The 15419-nt window shown below is 36.1% G+C and overlaps 3 protein-coding genes across 6 annotated transcripts in view; 2 read left to right on the forward strand and 1 right to left on the reverse strand.

The window, feature by feature from the left end:
- Nucleotides 1–697, forward strand: part of LOC105166728 — a gene marked incomplete in the record, with an annotated part of 3944 nt that extends 3247 nt beyond the window's left edge. The window contains 1 exon segment of the mRNA XM_020691523.1: nucleotides 1–697. Coding sequence (XP_020547182.1) covers nucleotides 1–271 — 271 coding nt within the window.
- Nucleotides 2144–7974, forward strand: LOC105166737 (cyclin-dependent kinase D-3). 3 transcript variants are annotated; one of them, XR_002287530.1, is made up of 8 exons: nucleotides 2145–2522; nucleotides 2839–3137; nucleotides 3237–3345; nucleotides 3614–3739; nucleotides 4345–4580; nucleotides 4650–4964; nucleotides 7453–7574; nucleotides 7686–7974. XR_002287530.1 is itself a non-coding variant. In XM_020695629.1 (7 exons), the coding sequence occupies exons 1-7, from the start codon at nucleotides 2412–2414 to the stop codon at nucleotides 7514–7516; spliced, it is 1203 nt and encodes a 400-aa protein (XP_020551288.1). In that variant the 5' UTR covers nucleotides 2144–2411; the 3' UTR covers nucleotides 7517–7574. The 3 variants fall into 3 exon arrangements, 2 of the variants coding, with proteins under 2 accessions (XP_020551288.1, XP_020551287.1); XM_020695629.1 differs by lacking the exon at nucleotides 7686–7974 and having other exon boundaries at nucleotides 2144–2522; nucleotides 4402–4580; XM_020695628.1 differs by having other exon boundaries at nucleotides 7453–7974.
- Nucleotides 9515–13446, reverse strand: LOC105166747 (protein DETOXIFICATION 16-like). 2 transcript variants are annotated; one of them, XR_002287561.1, is made up of 9 exons: nucleotides 13053–13446; nucleotides 11542–12086; nucleotides 11359–11445; nucleotides 11200–11256; nucleotides 10760–10998; nucleotides 10543–10661; nucleotides 10334–10395; nucleotides 10161–10247; nucleotides 9515–10062 (listed from the first exon to the last, which is right to left on the reverse strand). XR_002287561.1 is itself a non-coding variant. In XM_011086212.2 (8 exons), exons 1-8 carry the CDS (start codon nucleotides 13317–13319, stop codon nucleotides 10003–10005), a joined length of 1461 nt encoding a protein of 486 aa, XP_011084514.1. In that variant the 5' UTR covers nucleotides 13320–13443; the 3' UTR covers nucleotides 9515–10002. The 2 variants fall into 2 exon arrangements, 1 of the variants encoding a protein (XP_011084514.1); XM_011086212.2 differs by lacking the exon at nucleotides 10334–10395 and having other exon boundaries at nucleotides 13053–13443.

Consider the following 15419-nt stretch of genomic DNA (forward strand, 5'->3'; position numbering starts at 1 on the left):
GAATGGAGTTTATCTTGGGCCTTTTGGGAACTTGACCTTTGAAGGCAGGTTTTCATGGAAGAAAAGAATACTTGCCTTCATATTTGAACGTATTCGGATAAAAGTTGGTCCCCTTAACCCGTTTGAGATTAGTTTCAAAGGAAAAGATGAAACGGAGCCAAGCAATAAGGACCCATTTTTCATTTGGTTTTATATTGATGAGGAAATTGCTGTTGCCCGTGGGAGAAGTGGGGGAACTGCATTTTGGGTCCGTTGTCAACGCATTGACTAATGTTTCATCATTTGCGTTTCTACGTCTATATATCTTCCTGTACAGAGAGAACCTGCTGAGGTATTTACTACTTTTATTAAAATTTTGCTATGAGCAAGATGCAAAGTGTAGATATGCAAGAAGGTGATTGCTATATGGGGTTGCCTTGCTTTGTTTCTTTATATAAGGGTAAATTACATTGACATCCGCTGAGATTAGGTCCAAATACACAAACTTCCGTTCTTTACATATTTACAAATATACATCCTATTCAATAACAAAAGCTTACAAAATTACAAATATACCAATTGAGGTACATTACACTATAACACCTGTAATTTTGCAAATGACAGGGCGTACCGTGTATTTGAACCTAACCTCAAAGGATGGCAATATAATTTATCCTATATATAAATCAATTGAAATTAGATAGTTATTTGGTAAGAACCAAAGGACCAATTCTTCACTTCTTGTTGTGCCTTCATCCTTGTGGTATTTCCAGTTTACTTCTTCAGTATAATCAATGAAAACCAGGTATGTCGTGACTCATGTTTGGACTTGAGATGAATTGACACTGTTTCCAGTTAAATGAGTGTCACAACTGATGATCTAAAGGATACTATTCCTGGTAAACTTTTCAAGTCACTCCTTTGTATGATAAGAAATATATAGGGAGAATATGTAGAGAAAATGTTAATATGACATAACGCGAGACATTACATTTTTTTATTTGGCAAGCGGTCGGAATATACGTGGTCTAATTTAGGACCTTTTGTTCAATTCATCATTTACGATTTCAAAAAAGTTTAGTCCAAACTCTGTTCAATAAACATTATCTAGATTAGGACAAGTTGGGGCGCCTGTTTTCCAAATAAGTTACAAATTTACCTAGTAGCTATATGATTTAATTTTATCCGAATATTTGATCATGCATTGTTTTAAAAAGAATCTAACATCTTATAAATTTTTAAAATATTTTGAAAATGTATGAATTTATAAGACTTTATAAATAAGTTTAGCCAAACTCCCTTTTAAGTGATTCACAAACTTCAACTGTTCAAGATACACGAAATATATAATTAAAACATACAAATCTAAAATCACTTTTAAAAGTTCCAAACAAATTATACAATTCATGCTATGAATCTAGCTCAGGAAACCTCCATCTATATACACTAACACACACAAATTACCAGGGGGAGAAGAACTTCTGAAACATATTATAACAATAGGATGATATTAATAATTTTAATTCCTAATTATTATAGAAAATTATAAAAATAGCCGAGCAGTAAAATATATTACATAATATCGACAACAAATATTAATTAATATCAATGGTGTTATATATTATTATTTATAATATTGATTTACATGTTTATCAAACTCGAACACGAATTTATATTATTATTAGAAACAATTATATACTATTTCGATCCATTATATGAAAACTTTACAAATTTTTATACATTTATATACTAGCAATCAGATTGTAATAAATGTACTACATGAGTAAATAAGAAGGGCATTTCCTTCTAAAAATTATTACCAACTATGATTTTAAAGACAAATATATTATTTTAAGTATTAAATCAATATATTTATATACTAAAAATAATAGATAACAAATTACAATAACTCTTGATTCAACGAACACATCAATATAAATATAAACAATCTCGAATTTATTTATAAAATTTTAACTTTAACCTCAATTATTAAACTAAAATATTATCGGTGAAGATGAATAATTTGAAGTACATAAAAATTACGTTTTTTCTTTAATTTGTTTATGGGATGATGATGATGATGATATAACAAATTAATTTAAATTTTTGGGAGGAATTAGTGGCAAGCAGTATAAGTGGAATCATATAATATGAAATGCAGGTATACGCCTACGCTGCTCGGATACTGCGCTCCAGCACCCATCCACCCCACGCCCCGCGCCTTCCCCTCCCCAAGCCCAAGTGTTCATACATATCTTGAGTTGGTTTTCTTTGATTTTAATTCACAGACAAAAAGGGGAAAACCCACTAAAATCAGGGTTCATTTGTTATTTTTGGTACACGAATGAATCTTTTATGTAATTGAGTTTTTTTTAGAGCGAAAATCTAAATCCAGAGAGAGAGAGGGAGGAATAGCAAGAAATCAAAGAAGAATGACAGAAGTGGATCAGCTACTTAGTAAAAAAGTAGCCGATCGTTACCTGAAACGCGAAGTTCTCGGTGAAGGTACATATGGAGTCGTATACAAAGCCATCGATACTAAGGTACATCCTCTATTTGTCTGTTTATTGTTGTTGGTTCGTGGGTTTTCTAGGGTTTTGGGCTATTTTATTTAATTTCAGCTGCTCGCTTGGATTATGTTGACAGTTTGGTTTGTCAAGCTGAAAATTCTTGAGTTAGGGTGCAAGATTATAAGAGCTTGGTTTTGGTTTGTATGTGGTCAGGATAAGTAAATTGGTTTCTAAGCTCTCGATAATGTGTTCGCGTTGAAAAGCATAAATTTTAAGTGGGTAATTGAATGCCTTCACCTCAAACAGTGTTTTGCTACTTTTAATAATATTTCATGGCTGGTTTGTGCAGACAGGGCAAACGGTTGCCATCAAGAAAATTCGACTTGGGAAGCAGAAGGAAGGGGTGAATTTCACTGCTTTAAGAGAAATTAAGTTGCTTAAGGAGCTTAAGGACCCAAATATAATTGAGTTGATTGACGCATTCCCTCATAAGGGGAACTTGCACCTTGTGTTTGAGTTCATGGAGACAGATCTAGAAGCTGTTATTCGTGATAGAAATATTGTTCTTTCCCCAGCTGATATAAAGTCGTACATTCAAATGACGCTGAAAGGACTTGCATTTTGCCATAGGAAATGGGTCTTGCATAGGTGCATAGAAGTTCGATCTGTTATTTGTCAAGTATACAGCTTGCTTCAGCTTTTGTTGAGTTTCTTTTTCTTTTTCTTCTTTTTTTGTTTTTGGAACAGGGATATGAAACCAAACAACTTGCTGATTGGGCCTGGCGGCCAGCTTAAACTTGCTGATTTTGGTTTAGCTCGTATATTTGGAAGCCCAGATCGGAGGTTCACACACCAGGTATGGAGTCTCTGGTTATTCCAAGTCATTTAGTGAAATTTGAAGTTCATCACATCTCAGAACCGTTTAATATATTTGTTACCTCTACATGTGCTTAAAACTGAATAAGTTTGTTTTGCCACCTGGTATTTGTGTCTAAAAGACAGTGATAGCTTGATGTAAAACTTTAAGTCCTTCAACTATTTTGATTTACCTGGAACCTATCCACTTTGTTCCTTGTTATTATGCTTTGTTTCATAAACTTTGTTCAACTTTCTATTATTGATAGGTTTTTGCTAGATGGTATAGAGCACCTGAGCTGTTGTTTGGTGCCAAGCAATATGGTCCCGGGGTAGATGTATGGGCTGCCGCTTGTATATTTGCTGAACTACTTTTGCGTCGACCTTTTCTTCAGGTGAATCTCAATCTCCTTAAGGCCCTTTTATCCCTTCAGTTACAAAATTTGCGGCTACTTTTTCTTTACCAACTGTATTGTGAGCTTGAGTTCATTTTGCATAGTTATTAGAAGCTGTCGAGGCTATTAGAAAGCTTTGGCTTTTAGTTTCTGAGATTTAACTAGACATATAAGGTCCATATCAGTTTTGTTTGACTTGCCGGCAGATTTCGTAGCTCCTGAACCGTTAATCCAAATGGTCCTGGTATTAGTCCTCAACTGGAGATCTTTTAGAACATCCAAAATACTTAACTGTTCTGATGCATTAAAGTGAGCATGAAGTAATCTTATAGCAAAGTTTAGGGAGTTAATACTGGACATTATCTTGAATCAGCAAAAGCAATTGGGGAACAACTCGGTGTCATTATTTTTCCTTTTTGTTATAAACTTTTTGGACACCAACCAATCCTTGTGAGTAGGAGCACACTCTGGTTTCAGTAATCTACAGATTACTCTGAGCAATGTATATGTGGGTGAGTCATATTCCTACTTCTAGTTAGCTTTGCCATTGATGAATATCTTACATTTTGTGCTAGTTAATTTTGGATCAAAACTAAATTCTTTAGGGAAATAGTGACATTGATCAACTGGGGAAAATTTTTGCTGCTTTTGGGACGCCAAAGCCATTGCAATGGCCAGATATGGTCTACCTTCCTGATTATGTGGAATACCAACATGTTCCTGGTCAACCATTGCGCACATTGTTTCCCATGGCTAGTGATGATGCTTTGGACCTTCTATCAAAGATGTTTACATATGATCCAAAAGCAAGAATTTCAGCACAACAGGCACTGGAGCATCGGTATGTTCAGTAAGCATTTCTTAATGTCAGTTTGCATAAAGCTGGTGACTGACCTGATCTTTGCCTTAGGTATTTTTCCTCCATACCGCCACCTACAGAACCTGCTTTGCTTCCAAGACCTCCCCCCAAGAAGGAGTCCATGAGTTCTAAGGTCTCAGACTTCAATCCCCCAGATGGCCCAACAGTATTGTCTCCTCCAAGGAAGTTAAGAAGAGTGATGCCTCATCGTGAGGGGTTTGATCTAAATGCTCACCAGATGGATAAAATGGATGACCATGAAAACGAGATTAGGCCGGCAGCTGGGGAAAAGAGTGGACAAGCTCCAATGTCTCTGGATTTTTCAGTTTTTGGAATGAGGCCACCAATTAGACCGACGATTAACAGGTAAGCATTGCCTAGTTCAGATGCACACTTGGTCAGAATCTAGCTATCTGGGATCTTAAGATGTTGATCCTAGGTTTGTGCCAGTTGGTTAATTGTGGTGATTATTTTGTTATTTTTTGACTATTGGACATATGATCCTTTGGGAAGATATTTGATTTACTTTCTGCCTTCTGCAGCTTGGAGGGAAACAGAGTCTAGTTCAATTTCTTTTCCCACCTCTGATTTAAACAAAGATGCATGCATAGTTACTTAAGATTCAGAACAGAGCAGAAAACATTCATTTAACATGCTTACGAAGGTCATGTATTCATTGCTCAAACAATCATCCTATGGACTTGAATAGCTCTGATACATTGCTGACATCTGATTTATAGAGGAAAGCATAAAAGATTTAGCATGACATCTTTTTCTTTCTCTTCATTCCATTTTTGTTCAGTGTCGCTTTACATTTTTGCTTTGTAGTTGTGGTCTCTGCTTTTGATCTTGGTATGCCAGAGGAAGGAATTGAATCGTTATTTCCTAAGTCATAAAATTCCTATATCTTTTTTAAGTAATAATGGACATACGAATATAAAAAAAATTTGAATAAATGATTGGAATAGCCATAAGTTAATTGTGATATGTTTTGTTTGAATGTTTCTGTATATTTAGACATGTAATAAGTATTTGCTATAGTTACAACAAATATCATATAAATATTTTACTTTTTTATAAAAAGTTAAATATTTATAGTATATGTACTTATTCAGAATATATACTATATACTAATGTATAATATATTATAGGATATAGATTTATATTGATATATATTATCTTGGTGTAATAGATAAATGATATTTATGGTAAAGGTATATAAATACTAAATATCTTTATGGATAATAATTATTTAATATTTTGTATTGATATTCATTACATGCAAAGAGTGGATATGCTCGGCTATTGATGGCTTTGTTTTGTTATAAGTTCTAACCTTTTACTATCAGTAGTTAATTGAATGCATCTTACTGACATGAAGTAATTATCTCCGGGAAAGTCGAGACTTCCAAAGTTTTCCTGTTTGCTGAACCCCAGCTCTGACTAACTAGACTTGTTGCTCGTTGCTTTGTAGTTTGTGAATTTCGTTCACAGAGGTTTCCATCTTGAACTATGAAACTCATGGGATTTGTTCGTTGTGTAATCGTTCTGTATTATACTCTGCATTCAATATCATTTTTGGTCATTCCAATTTTCATTTTCTTGCATAAGCTATTCACAACCACTCTTGTTCTGTCCATTAGTACCACAAGCCACCAAAAGAATAAAAGAAGAAAGACAAGAAGAAACAAATAACTTTATGTAAACCCTTGCCAAAACCCTTATGAGCAGTTTCCTCCTCTTCCTTTCTGAAATTTCTCTTTTGTTATCTACTGTCATCTTGCGTGGGCCCAATGGCCATGATATCTCTTAATTCTGAGTTTTCATTATTTTCCTTGTTTGCATCCTCCACCACTTTAAGCTAATCACGCACTGCCATTTCTCTCTGTGTAAACGATTAAGATTAACTGGTGTTGCAGTCTTTTGTCATCTCCACCCACAAACGTCTACTATCTGGCTTCCTTCCACTATCTAAAAGTATCTGCCTCCCTTGAGTTTGTTGAACAATGAAGTTTGGAATCAGCACATGGCATGTAAAGGATGTATTTGGGAAATTTCATGAGATGACACTCAATGCATTCTCATCTTTAGAGTGGATGGGTGGCCAGTAGTTATATTACCCAGACACGATAGAAGCATTACGAAACAGAAGATCACTAACCAGAGATTTTCTGAATGTCAAATTCTGTTTGCATTTATAGTAGTTTCTGTACTCCCTTTGCTGCCAAAACCTTAGCTGCTATTTGCTCGGTGCTAAGTTTTAGATTAGAGTTGAAAAGGTAAAAGTTTTGTGTATCTTTAACAATTGTCCTCAAAGTAATAGTAGAAAATTACTCGTGTCATATCATTACGGCATATTACTTTAAGCGAGAGGCTATTTTTAGAAAAACATTTCCATTTTAGAGAAGGGATCTTATCATGTGGAAAAATTTCTTTGTGGGGAATGGGATGATGAGTTGCTTAATATAACTTTTTAATTGAGATGTCTTTTCTACAAGTTTCATAACATGGACCAAAGTTTTGATTCCGGCATCATGTCTTAATTTGATGCAATGGTGGCGTGGAATTGCATTTTGTGGCAGCCTTGTTTGTACATGTTTTGCATATAAGGGTTTTTATAAGATTGCTTCATCAGTAAGAGGTATGATAATGTTATTTCATATTGTGCATAAACAGATGGAACATAATGGAAGTGGTCTGAAAATTAAATAATTCGAAGTTGTTATCATGGTACAGATAGGGTATTATCATTTCAGGAACATTAGTACTATGAGAGAGTACGTGTTTATGTGCATATGATGACTAGATCTTTTTATTTATCTTGTCAATTCTGAACCTTTTGTGCTTTGTGCAGTGCTGACAGATCACATCTGAAGAGAAAACTAGATCTTGAATTTCAACTACCGGAAGAAGAATAATTAGGAGACAAGTATATCCATTTTCTTCAAATTTATTGCAGAGTGAGAGCTACTAGAGGTTTGTGAAGGCCATATCTGAAGATAATTCTCATTTAAATGCAAATCATGACTGATTTTCTGATTTTATGGCGAATCTTAGTGGTTATTTTGTCTATTACCACAATTGCAGAGACTGACTTTGTCAAAATACCGAAGTCACTAGCTGAATTGATGTTAACCAGCAGGATATACTCCCATAATGAAACTGATTGAAATGTGTACAATAGACCACTGAGTGCAAGAATTTTTTATGTACGCCCTGGATTCTGAGTATCTAATATAAGAATCCTATATTCTTGTATTTGAGCTGTGGGAGAGATCAAGCAGCAGCTTAAGGGAACATTGAAACACTGTAACCGTTTAAAACTATACGGTCAAACTGTTATGTTAATAAAATTTTGTGTTTTTGTATGTCAAAAGGCATGTAGCAAAAGCAGTTGGTTGATGGTTATGCTCATTTGTTTTATCCATTCCTTAATTGAGGTGGCTTATTTGTTTTGTGTGATACCTCAAGCCTGTGCGCCTGTTGGGGGTCAGCTTGCTCTTAGATTCAGCAACCCTGACATAAAAATGGGCTGTGAACAGTTTGTCCACAGATATAGTAAGAGCACGAACACGAGTTTTTAAGTTTAATCTTATATGCCTTGTCTATTTAATAAGTTAAGGGTGGATTGGGGGTTCAATTCACGTTAGTCCTTGTAATAGATGGAGGCACGCCAGAAATTCATTCAGCCTGACAAATTGTGGGATTCGGAGGGATGAGTAGTCCTGTCTGGGTGTGAGTGCATTACTCAATCTTGCTCAATCCTTCCTTTTCACTGTCCTGATGAAATTTCCTGTGTATCCTGACTTTGCAAGGTAGTTCATTTAAAATGGTAAAATAGTGAATATTGATGTGGGATGGAGAATCAATCCATCCAGACCCATTACCAGAAGTCGACTGATTCCCCAGAATACTCACTGCCGAATGGTGTGAAGATTATCTCCTGGTCCTGGTCGCTAGGGAGCTCTGTGATCAACTCCTTTGCCCTTTCCATTAACATTTTCTGCAAAGTCTGTGTGCGCGAGACTTGGAATGTATCATCACCAGGGAGGTTATCTCTGAAAGGATTCGTTTGGGTCCCAAATGGACAACGTTGTTGCTAGGCTTCTCAACTGTTTTTCGTAAACCTCAAGGTCAGAAATCGTGAGAGTAGAATTGGGAAGATTCTGGTTATCGCCCTCCAATGATGTCAGTCAATGAAGTCATATGAGAGAAAAGCTCAAAATTGTGAAACAGTATGAAATAAGTTGTACTTGAGATATGGAGAGATAATATTTATAGATGTTTTGATTTGTATGATCTCATGAGAACTATTAGTTTAGATGTTTTGATTTGTATGATCTCACGAGAACTATTAATTTAGAGATGGACCGATAGTCATCGTAAGTATGCGGATTCCAATTAGAATCAGACGAAAAAGGCACGGATATTAGCATGTAATGAGAATAATAAGCAGCTAGAGGCGTTTGGGTAAATTTCCAAAACCATTTAACAGCCCCCACATAACATATATTGGTTGGACAAAAGTGTTATTAAGTCATAGCATCGCCTCTCTACTCAAATTGATTAGTTCACAAAATTCAAGTTTGCACTCCCAACAATATTTAATTGAATATTAAATTATTTAATCATCAATTAAAAAAGCACTATCAAATTTTTTTTTCTAAAATATAATTGTATGCAATGATGATTCAATGATATAATAAAGTTTATGTTTGCAGCTTATAAATGATATATATTTACCATCAAATGCATATTTCCGTCCGTCCATAGCACGTGATGGTTCTAGTATTTTAAAAAGTACATAAACTTAAGTCCACCCACATTACTTTTTGCACGTGTTTTCTAGGAGTACATAATTTATTATAAATACTCACTATATAAATTAGAAATTCTTAATAAAAAAGATGGTTATCTATGAAAGAAATAATACAATTAAATGACATTTCACCCTAAAATATAGGGTCGACACGATACAATTTCTGAGTGTTGCAGAGCAGCATTATAAGTATGAACTGCGAAATTCTAAGGACAGAATGGTGCTAAGACATCCTATCTTTGGTAAGAAGGGAGAATAGAAATGCAATAAGGTAAAATCTCAATGAAAACAATACTTTGAAGACAATGTCAAACTTCATTTCCTTTCCATACTGCTGCCTGTGCCCCTCATATATCTAAGTGTTTCTCTTCATTCGAATGGGACCAATTACTAGAGCATTTCATCGCGGCTGAATGCTGTATAGACTTCATGGTCACGCTGCACGGAGTTCCTTCTATCCACTTTTTTGCATGAAAAGCTACAAACATGAAGAGTTTCCAGAGAGAATCTGTCTGGGGAAACTGGCAATTTAGCTGTCGTTCCCATTACAACATCCTCTCGTGCAAGTTGTGTTGTAATACATAGTCATGATAATAATTCCACCGGTATTGAAGTGTCGCATACTCTGTCTTTGGCCTTCCTTGCCTGAACAAAGAACAAGAGGATTTTGAGATAGCAATAGATATATGTATGATCATACAACGGGAAGAACTTGGTTCACATTTCAAGATACAAATGCTTACTTCGTGCTCCCAATTAGTGCGTAACATGATGGCAAAAAGGCACACCACTTGCACCACTAGCGCACACAGAATTCCTGACCAGAGACCCTATGAGATACAAACACATTTCAACCCTCATGTAGCTAAATCAAGAGGAAAAACATTGGTGATGTAATGGGTTAGTTGCATTTTACCCCATGTAAAGATACTGACAGATATAGAATCTCCCTGAACAAAAGAACGGCAACGTAACACCCTAAATGTTTAGAAAAATAAGCTCAGAGTCTGTGGGACCACGCCGTCGTGTTGCCCTTTTCTTTTCTTTAGAAGTTTTTACATATTACTGTTTTCGCAAAGGGGTTGTTGCATTTTTAGCTCAAGGTATAACTGAAGGTTACTTTACCCTTCCTCCTATGTGGAAAACAAAAGCTAACAAAATAGCCGTTGGAATGCCCACAAGATAATACGATCCAAGATTTATAAAAGCTCCAATCTTTTGCCACCCGCATCCTCTAATAGTTCCTGAACATACAAATCATTGGGAAGAATAAACATATAAATTAACTTATGAGTTATATTTCATAAGGTATACAATTGTGTTTAACTCTAAGCATGGATACCTGAAAGAACACACTGAAGCCCGTCCATGAAGTTAGATGCAGCAAGAATCGGCATCATTCTTGCTACATATTTAGAAACTTCAATCTCATTGCTGTAAGCATATCCCCATATATTTCGTATTAGTAACATAATCAGTCCTACTAATATGCCCTCACTGATAGCCATGAATAAAACCACGCGTACTGCTAACAGTGCTGCTCGTGGATGCCCAGCCCCCAGTTCGTTTGAGACTCGTGTGCTACAATGGAGATATGTAGTATTTATAACAGACATAGTAACCATACAATAACAACAGCCAGAATTATACTCAATATCATCTCTGTTTTTATTGTATGTATGTGAAACAAGAGAACATATATATACTCATGATTGTATAAAAATGCTTCACTGTAGTTTTCTTAGTATGATTACAGAAGCAAACTTTGGCAGAAGAACTAACCTAACAGCACAACTGAGTCCAAATGGGATCATCCAAACTGTCGCAGCTGTATTAAGGCTGGAGTTAAAATATTTTCAGTAAGTGCTAAAGTATGATGCTCAGTTCAAATAATGAATCACAAATTCAAAAAGTAAAGGGACAGAAAGCAACATGTCCAACCAGATAGAAAGAACTGAGGTTTCTAACTCGGGATTTGGAAGAAGACCAGAAAGTAGAACCATCATTTCAAAAGACCATGCTTCCAAGCTGTTTGAATTGAAGAGATGGACTTCCTTAGTGTCTTATGATATGACAAGGACAGTATTTTGCCCGATAATGAATGGGAGAGGAAAAGAGACTTACCAGACCATGACTGCTGAGGGGATGGCAAGTCTAAGAAAATTAAGGACGTTATGTAGTGCTTCTTTTGAAAATCCAGGCCACGTTTTTGAACAAGAAGAAGAAAATTTGATGTAAAGAGCTAACAGGAAAACATTTATCCAGTAAGAGATAGAATTCGCCATTGCAGCCCCTTTGCTACCAAGTCCAGAATTGAACACAAGAATCCAGCAAATAAATAAGTGCAGCAAAGTGGTGATTCCAGAACTTATCATCATTGGGACGACAACATTCTGTGTTTGCAAGAACTTGACTTGGCACTGTAGCAGGCCATATCCAAAAATGCTAGGAATCATAAAACGAGCATAACTTCCAGCTTCTTTGGATATAGCAGGATCTTGGCCTAATGCTGTTAGGATGGGGGTGGTATTTGCCCAGATGACAGCAAGGGGTATGCAGACAATTAAAAGAACAACTATGGCTCTCACCATGTGTATGCCGAGCATGTGATACTGCTTAGCTCCATAGGATTGGCCACACAACGTGTCTAAAGCACTTGCCATGCCCATCTAGTTAATCAGCAATAAGCAAGGAGATTCAAGAATTAAGATCAGCATAGATGCAGGATGATATTGACATCATTTTACAGCTGAAATATTAGTTGAAAAAAACGATGGAGGTAAAGAAGATGCTGATTGTTGTTGCGCGTGAAAGGGTTACTGAATAAAATGAAAAGAATAACACCCGAAAAAATTAGGTCCAAAGAACCTTTATTTTGATGATTATAAAGCAAAAGTATTAAAAGGTCAATCACATTGAAGACCGAAAACAGTAAGAACTCTACATTAAACAGTTAATCCAGTGGACAGATAAGAATCAAGAGAAAAAAAACAAACGAATACAAAGGTTCTAGACATTGATCTTTCAGTTCACAAAGACTCCGGGCCCAATGCAAAACAATGTTAGGTACTAAAAGTGATCAGCTAGTTTACATGAAGTTAATTGCACAGTGATGATTTGAGAAGAACTAATTCATTTTGCAACCATATAATAAGATTATAAAACAAAGTTCTGTCCACTGCCTAACTTACTCAGAAACTTTTATCTTAACAAATAACTAGTCCTACTCATATGTGGATATGTATTAGTAAAAATCTTGATAATCCAAGTTCTGAGACTTCCATATATTTAGAATCTTCGAAATCTGCATCGTCGCATGGATAACGAACAACACAGGCTCTGAAACAAGGAAACAGAGAACAAAAAGTCTTGATTTTAACCAAGGGGAAAACCAATGAATACTGGAGAACAGATTATTGATTATGAATAAAGAGTTAAAATTTCTTGTAAGATGAACTAATATTTTACAGGCTCCACCACTCCATCTCTGGACTAAAATGGATGGATGGACGGATTTCTATTATTTCCCATAATATGACTCCACAAACTCAGTCAAACACACACACACACATGATATGAGAAATTTCTTGGCAGTGGTATGGAAAATCGCAAAGGGGTTGAAGCAAAGTGCTCACCAACAAGCTAAAACCAGTGACAGAGGCAAAGGAGGTGGCCATTGAAGCACCGGCGAGAGCCAATTCTCCCAAATGACCCACAAACATAACTGAGATAAGCTGCAGACAGAACTGCAACAGAGACACCATAATCAAAGGCCCCGCCAACCACAACTGCTTCCTCAGCTCCTCAAGAATTACTTCTTTTCCATTTTCATCTGGGATTTCTTCTGGGCTTGGGATCAGCGGTGAGTTCAGAACGGTCACATTCTCTTCCGCTCTCTCCATTCCTCACCCCTCTCTCTCTCGCAGCTCTCCTCACACAATCAAAGGTGATACGAGTTGCCGTAAACAAATTGTCATCATTGTTAATGGACCGACGAGTTTCGTCTCATTGCCTCCACGTTGTCATTTTCATGCGACGTTTAAAACTTGAAAAATTTGTCCCCGAAGATAGGGGAATTTATTTAAAAAATATCAAAAAAAAAAAATAGTAAAATAGGGCGAAATTGAAGGCTTTAGAAAAGTAAATGGTATCGCGATTACTCACCGCGGTGTCATAATTTTTATTTAAAAAATAAAATTTTTTATGTCACTGCGGTTAACCACCGGTGACATTGTTTTTTGTAATTTTTTTTTTAATGTGTCACTGTGGTTTTGAACCGCGGCGATAATTTTTTTTTTTTAAAAATTATTTTATTGCACGACGAATTACTGCTAACTTCTCTTTAAAATTTTGGCATTATTATGGCGAGTTGTCAATCATCAAATATACCATTCGACTCTCCTTGATGAGACGAACATTTCCCCACAAACAATTTCAAGTTTTATCAATCGTAAATAATGAATTTTTAACACGAACACCGCACCTTTCGGCCGTCGATTCGCCGCCACCGGAGCGACCCACGATCACGAACCACCACCACTAGACTCGCCTCGACCTAACGGTTCTAACGAGACCAACCTAGTTCAATTTTATTAAATATTTGTTGAGATATGAAAATTTGAAGATTTTCCGCCGAAAATTCGCGCTGAAGCTGTTTGCTGCCATTTCTCCACTGTCAGGACGAATCACAGATTATGACCATAGCCGTTAGAATCCTGTCGTCCAGACGATTCCAACAAAGACCAATCTTGCTCAAATTCATCAAGTATTTGTTTGTTCAATTCAAATACATATGTTTTAAAATAGTTATAATTTTATTAAATTCTATTTATTAATTATTAATTAAATAATACTATTTATAATTAATTAATAATACTATTTATAATTAATTAAGTAAAATTTAATAAAATTATAAATATTTTAAAATATATGTATTTTAATTGAACAAACAAAAAAAAGAAAATGAATTTGGCAAACAGTTTGAGCGAATTTTTGGTGGAAAAATCTCCAAATTTTCAATTCTCAATAAATACTTGATGAAATTGAGCAAGACTGGTATAAATAGTATTATTAATTATTAATTATTAATTAATAAATAGAATTTAATAAAATTATAACTATTTTAAAACATATGTATTTTAATTGAGCAAACAAATACTTGATGAAATTGAGCAAGATTGGTCTTGTTGGAATCGTCTGGACGATAGGATTCTAACGGCTATGGTCATAATCTGTGATTCGTCCTGACGGTGGAGAAATGACAGCAAACAGCTTCAGCGCGAATTTTCGGCGGAAAATCTTCAAATTTTCATATCTCAACAAATATTTAATAAAATTGAACTAGGTTGGTCTCGTTAGAACCGTTAGGTCGAGGCGAGTCCAGTGGTGGTGGTTCGTGATCGTGGGTTGCTCCGGGGGCGCCCGTTTGCTGCCGTCCGCCTGCGCTCGTGCACGTCGACAGGGGCTGTCCGCACCGCCTGCTGCCGTCCGCCTCGGCAGGGCCTGCCTGCACCGTCTGCTGCCGTCGGCCTGTGAGCGCTGGGGCGTCTGCACAAGGGATCTGAACGTGAACCCTCCATTTTTTACCGATACTTTTTCAAATTTTGGTACGTATAATATAACTGAATATAGTAAAATAAATATTTCGCGACACAAATACGATTCGTAAAAAAATTAAAATATTATTCCACATATTTCTCTCACTTGTTCAATGTGTCTTCATATTATTTTCCATTTTTCCCTTTTATTTATTATTTTTTTAATAATTAAAATAATTAATTAAATATTTTCATAACTCAAAAATAAATTATTTCAACAAAAATGAATAAAATCATATGATTTTGAGGTGGCGTGCACAGGCGCGTGCGCGCACGTAGGCAGTGGTTGGCAGTCTCCGAACAGTCGCGCGCGCGCCCTTTGGCAGGGGCTTCCTGCACGGGCGCCAGTCTGCTGCCGTCCGCCTGCGCCCGCGCACGTCGGCAGGGGGCGGCCCCCCCCCCTGG

This window comes from Sesamum indicum, linkage group LG1 (assembly GCF_000512975.1).
Source record: "Sesamum indicum cultivar Zhongzhi No. 13 linkage group LG1, S_indicum_v1.0, whole genome shotgun sequence".
In the NCBI taxonomy this organism is placed as follows: Eukaryota; Viridiplantae; Streptophyta; class Magnoliopsida; order Lamiales; family Pedaliaceae; genus Sesamum; species Sesamum indicum.

What these genes read in the sequence shown, in the direction of transcription:
- LOC105166737 (XM_020695628.1), top strand. Translation starts at nt 2,412, where the DNA reads ATGACAGAAGTGGATCAGCTACTTAGTAAAAAAGTAGCCGATCGTTAC. An exon ending in CAACAGGCACTGGAGCATCG is followed by an intron (nt 4,581 to 4,649) that starts GTATGTTCAGTA and finishes TCTTTGCCTTAG; the next exon opens with GTATTTTTCCTCCATACCGC. An exon ending in ATTAGACCGACGATTAACAG is followed by an intron (nt 4,965 to 7,452) that starts GTAAGCATTGCC and finishes TGCTTTGTGCAG; the next exon opens with TGCTGACAGATCACATCTGA.
- LOC105166747 (XM_011086212.2), bottom strand. Translation starts at nt 13,319, where the DNA reads ATGGAGAGAGCGGAAGAGAATGTGACCGTTCTGAACTCACCGCTGATC. An exon ending in TCACTGGTTTTAGCTTGTTG is followed by an intron (nt 12,087 to 13,052) that starts GTGAGCACTTTG and finishes CTGATTAACTAG; the next exon opens with ATGGGCATGGCAAGTGCTTT. An exon ending in GCACTAATTGGGAGCACGAA is followed by an intron (nt 10,063 to 10,160) that starts GTAAGCATTTGT and finishes TTCTTTGTTCAG; the next exon opens with GCAAGGAAGGCCAAAGACAG.